Source organism: Bison bison, unplaced genomic scaffold (genome assembly GCF_000754665.1).
Source record: "Bison bison bison isolate TAMUID 2011002044 unplaced genomic scaffold, Bison_UMD1.0 scf7180017864239, whole genome shotgun sequence".
In the NCBI taxonomy this organism is placed as follows: Eukaryota; Metazoa; Chordata; class Mammalia; order Artiodactyla; family Bovidae; genus Bison; species Bison bison.
Genome location: NW_011494811.1, coordinates 4515853 through 4520753, shown reverse-complemented (window position 1 = coordinate 4520753; position 4901 = coordinate 4515853). Strand labels below are relative to the sequence as shown.

Sequence of the window (4901 nt, the reverse complement as noted above, 5' to 3'; positions counted from 1 at the left end):
TTTTTTTTTTTTTTTTTTTAATGTTTACACATAAATCCTTCCTTCATTAAATGCCTGGGTATTTTTTGCTGCATAAGCGATTAACTGGATGAGTTCAAGGGATCTCTGTGTCATAGATTGAACTTCATGTCAGCCATTTTTCAACTTTTACCATTGTTTTGTCTTCTTGGGAGTTCCTTCACCAGAGCCAAGCAACCTCCAGTATACTCATGGACAGACCAGCACTTGGGGTGCAGGAGAGTTCTGTCTAGATTCAGTAAGAGAACCTAATAGTAAATGGAACTATTTAGGCTGAAACCAGGCCTGGGTTACTGAGCCATTTGGACTTTTCAAATATAGTTCTGTGAATGTATTTGAGGTCCAGTCTGTGATATTCTTCTGTGTTAGTCACCGATATTCTCCTAAATAAAAACTGCTGAATATGCTAAAGTTGAACTCTGCCAGGTTGTTGGGTATGTTTGTGTGATAACTTCTCTCAGTACTTCCAGTAATATCAACAACAACAACCAAACTTCCTTGAAAACTTGTTTTGTACAAGGTTTTATTCCATAAACTTATATGTACTGTTACTTAATCCTTATAACAACCTTCTCGTATCCCCACTTTATAGATGGAAAACTAAGGCAAAGAACGGTTAAGCAACTAACTTACCACTTTTCCAAGGTTCTGCATCTCCCAGGTCGTAGCACCAGGGTTTAAACTCAGGCAGTCCAAGTTCAGAGCTCACACTCTTAATCTCTGTGCTGTGCACCTCCCAATTTGGTCTCTTGTAGAGCCTCTTGGGTAGATCTCAGGTTTCTTTTCTTGCCTCTGTCACTCCTGGATAAAATATGAAATGATGCTCTACTTAAAAATCAGCCCATTTCTTAAGGCCTAACCAAATTAAGTCATATTCCCTCTAAAGGGTCCTAAGTCTCTAGCACCTAGAGTGATCAATTTTGCTGGTATGCCTGAAATTTCCTAGAACGTGTAACTTTCATGTTACATGAAACTAAATCCGGGATACTCCTAGGCAAACTGGGAGGGTGAGACAGCCCACTTACACTTCACTGTGTCCCCTCTTTATACCGCCTTGTTATATAGAGCAAAAAGCCCATCAAAGTACCAGTAACCACCACTTCTGCACTTACAAGTTTCTTTCTTCACAACAAGTTATGCTCCCACTGCAAAGAGACCTTTTTGATTCCCACTTCATACAGAATTTAGTGCTGTGCTCACGTTAATGCCTACTCACTGAATAGGTGGTTTAGTTTTCAGCAGGCACTGTATATAAGACTCTTTCCTTGTGTGTTAATTTGTCTTTATTTTTTTTTTCCAGCCCAGATGACTTACTCAATGCCTTGAATGAGGGTATCAGTCGTGCTGATGTCATCATCACATCAGGGGGTGTGTCCATGGGGGAAAAGGTATGAAAAAATGGGGTTCTTGAAACATAAGATTGATTAACAGTGGTCTGGTAGACATCTTGTATCCGTAACCAGACCCCTACGAAGCTGGAAATCCACAGGTGTTCAGAAATTCCTGAGCATTCTAAAAGGGATGCAGTACAATAGGTCAGGTCAGACAGCTTATCATCTCAAATTAAATCCAGCAGTGAAGGTGTTAAAGTGTAAATATTAATAGGTATTCTCCATATAGCAGACAGATTGCTGGGATAGTCTTCCCTCAAAGTTTCCTAGAGGTCTTGAGCAGATTGCTGCCATTTTCTCCCAAGATCACAAAACCTAGGGGCTGAGGCCTGCATTGTCACAAAGCTGTAAAAAATATTTTGCATTACCATCAAACTACCTGAGGAGCTCTCAGCGTCATAAGAGCAGACCCTGAGGTTAAGAGTACTTAAGTACTTATATTTCTTATATTTATTATTTCTAGAGAGTGTTTCATGTAAAAGTTTTCTTGGTTGCTAATGAACTTAATTATGGGACAGTAACCATTTGGCAGACCAAAAGTTTGTTTTTCTAGGACTTCTAAAGAGGCAGCAAGCTTATAATTAACATAGGCTTGGCAGTTGTGGCTCAGTTATGGTAAGAACAGAACACTCAATCTTAACCTTCTTTATTAGTGCTAACAAAGATGTCATTTATCCTAGGGATTTGCTCACAGGTAAACAGCCAATATAGTAAAGCATATTGGTTTTCTTTATTTAACTCTCTGTGTAGTAAGATACTTACAATAATCCTTTAATTTACTAAGAAGGCGATTTTAAGAACTGGGCATCCTAGAGTATTCCATAGTGTTAGTTTCTCAGTCGTGCCTGAATCTTTGTAACCCTATGGGCTGTAGCTTGCCAGGCTCCTCTGTCTGTGGAATTCTCTAGGCAAGTATACTAGAGTGGGTTCCCATTCCCTTCTCCAGGGGATCTTCCTGACCTGGGATTTGAACCCAGGGCTCCTGCATTGGAGGCTGACTATTCACCATCTGAGCCACCAGGAGCTAATAATTGTCCTTCCTACCTCCTCGAGGCAGGAATGAGATGAGAGAAGAACCAGGAAGAAAGAGATAAAGTATCAATGCAGCAAACTCCTGCCAGCCTGAAAACTCTAGTCCTCAAAAGAAGTCCCGTGTACTTCAGTAGCAGAAAGAAAGAAAAGTATAAGAGAGAGAACATCTGTTTTAGCCCAAGGGCTGAGTCTGAAAATCAGTCACTGAAAACACAGGGAAGTAAGTCAAGGAAAGATCCAGAAGCATTATGTAGCAGAAATGAATTTTAAGTACAGAAACTCAGGTATGCAAGAAATTTATTTACTTGTTTAAACTTAAATTCTACTATGAGCACCGATACTATGGAATTGGCAGGAAATTTACTTAAGCCACTGCCAAATTAATTGCCTCCAGGAATTATACCAAAGAACAGGCAGGGGCTTGAGAGGCAGCAGGGCATCAAGGAGATACACATCTGGTCACCAGTGTTCACTGGATACATCTAGAGTGTCCATATATCTCAGGTCTTTGCTCTTTGGGGGCCATACTAATAGCACTGAGATCAAGGGGGAGGCTGGAAACCTTAGAGCAGAGGGAAGGGGTCCTTGCCACATGTGGGACCCACAGACCCCAAACCTCGTCTCAGCCAAGGAGAAATGACTCTTCACAGTTGCTTCCTTTAAAATATCTCCCCAGCCCCACCTCTTCCTGCTCCAAAAAAGCCTTTTCAAAAAGTTTTCATTTTTTATGTATCTGCTTTTTGCCCTAAAAACTAAGGAATTATATGCATTACTATAAATTCTCCGTCACCTACAGAATTGTACAATAGCTCAAAGACAATGAAAGGTATATAGATAACCATTAAGGATACCCTAGATTGAACAAGGCAATGGCAACCCACACCAGTACTCTTGCCTGGAAAATCCCATGGACGGAGGAGCCTGGTGGGCTGCAGTCCATGGGGTCATGAAGAGTCGGACACAACTGAGCGACTTCACTTTCACTTTTCACTTTCATGCGTTAGAGAAGGAAATGGCAACCTACTCCAGTGTTCTTGCCTGAAGAATCCCAGGGACAGGGGAGCCTGATGGGCTGCCATCTATGGGGTCGCACAGAGTCGGACACGACTGAAGCAATGCAGCAGCAGCATTCTGGGGAGAAGGCAATGGCACCCCACTCCAGTACTCTTGCCTGGAAAATCCCATGGACAGAGGAGCCTGGTAGGCTGCAATCCATGGAGTCGTGAAGAGTCGGACACGACTAAGCAACTTCATTTTTCACTTTCATGCATTGGAGAAGGAAATGGCAACCCACTCCAGTGTTCTTGCCTGGAGAATCCCAGGGACGGGAGAGCCTGATGGGCTGCCATCTGTGGGGTTGCACAGTCAGACACGACTGAAGCGACTTAGCAGCAGTAGCAGCAGCAGATTGAACACCTAGTAATTGTTTCTTCCTATTTCAAAGTCTCTTAATTCTTCCTTGGGCTTCCCTTGTGGCTCAGCTGGTAAAGAATCTGCCTGCAATGCAGGAGACCTGGGTTCGATCCCCGGGTTGGGAAGATCCCCTGGAGAAGGGAAAGGCAGCCCACTCCAGTATTCTGGCCTGGAGAATTCCATGGACTATATTGTCCATGGGGTTGCAAAGAGTCGGACATGACTGAGCAACTTTTACTTTCAGTTCTTCCTAACAATGTCTCCCTCACCCCACATGATTAGAAAAAAGGGCTGGTCTCATAGGTTTGCCCTGATTATTTAGCACCAAAGGTATTAATTAATCATATAGGTCACCTTGAGTATAGCTCCTAGAGCCATATAGTGGTAGAATATTAAAACTAATCAACAGTATTCCAAAGAAACAGTTTGTTAAAATATTTTTTTGTCTCCCTTATTTCATTTAGTCCTATGTTTCTTGTTCGGCAAGATCTTGGCTTAGCAGTCGCTTTCTTAACACCTTCTGCTTCCATTCTAGAGAGTCCTGGGTTTCCTGACTCGGTCCACTGGTACTGTATAAAAGTGACCTGAGCTGTATCACCTCAGAGGTCTATACCCTAGAGACTATTCTTTGAAGCATCAATTGTTCAAAATTCCTATGAAGGTCCTTTTTCCTAGTGCTCTGGATCTGTCTTTGTTGTAGACACAGACTATTTACTATAGCTTACAGCAGTGCCTTCAGGCCAGCATCAAAGTTAAACAGGAACTTTCCTTAGAAAATAGATATTAAAAGATATTAAAGTAAGACTCTGTATTTGGATACAGTATGTAACAATTTCATAAAAAATTTTGGTTAGTGTTGTCTCTGAAGGTGAAAACACATCATTGACAGTATAAGCATTGTCAAATATCCAGACACTTCCCATAAAGCATATAATTTCTGAAATATTATATTAATGACATTTTACCTGCTTGAATCTAACCTAGCACACAGTGAGCCTCTTCTCAGATGTAACAGTAACTTCTTTCCATGAAATTCTTATAATGGTA

General features: G+C 41.5%; 1 protein-coding gene across 2 annotated transcripts in view; it reads left to right on the top strand.

Annotated features, from left to right (window-relative positions):
* Window positions 1–4901, top strand: part of GPHN (gephyrin) — a 533352-nt gene that overhangs the window by 504592 nt on the left and 23859 nt on the right. For both annotated transcript variants that reach the window (XM_010846738.1, XM_010846740.1), the window contains one exon: window positions 1319–1406. In XM_010846738.1, coding sequence (XP_010845040.1) covers window positions 1319–1406 — 88 coding nt within the window. The remainder of the gene's footprint in view (window positions 1–1318; window positions 1407–4901) is intronic.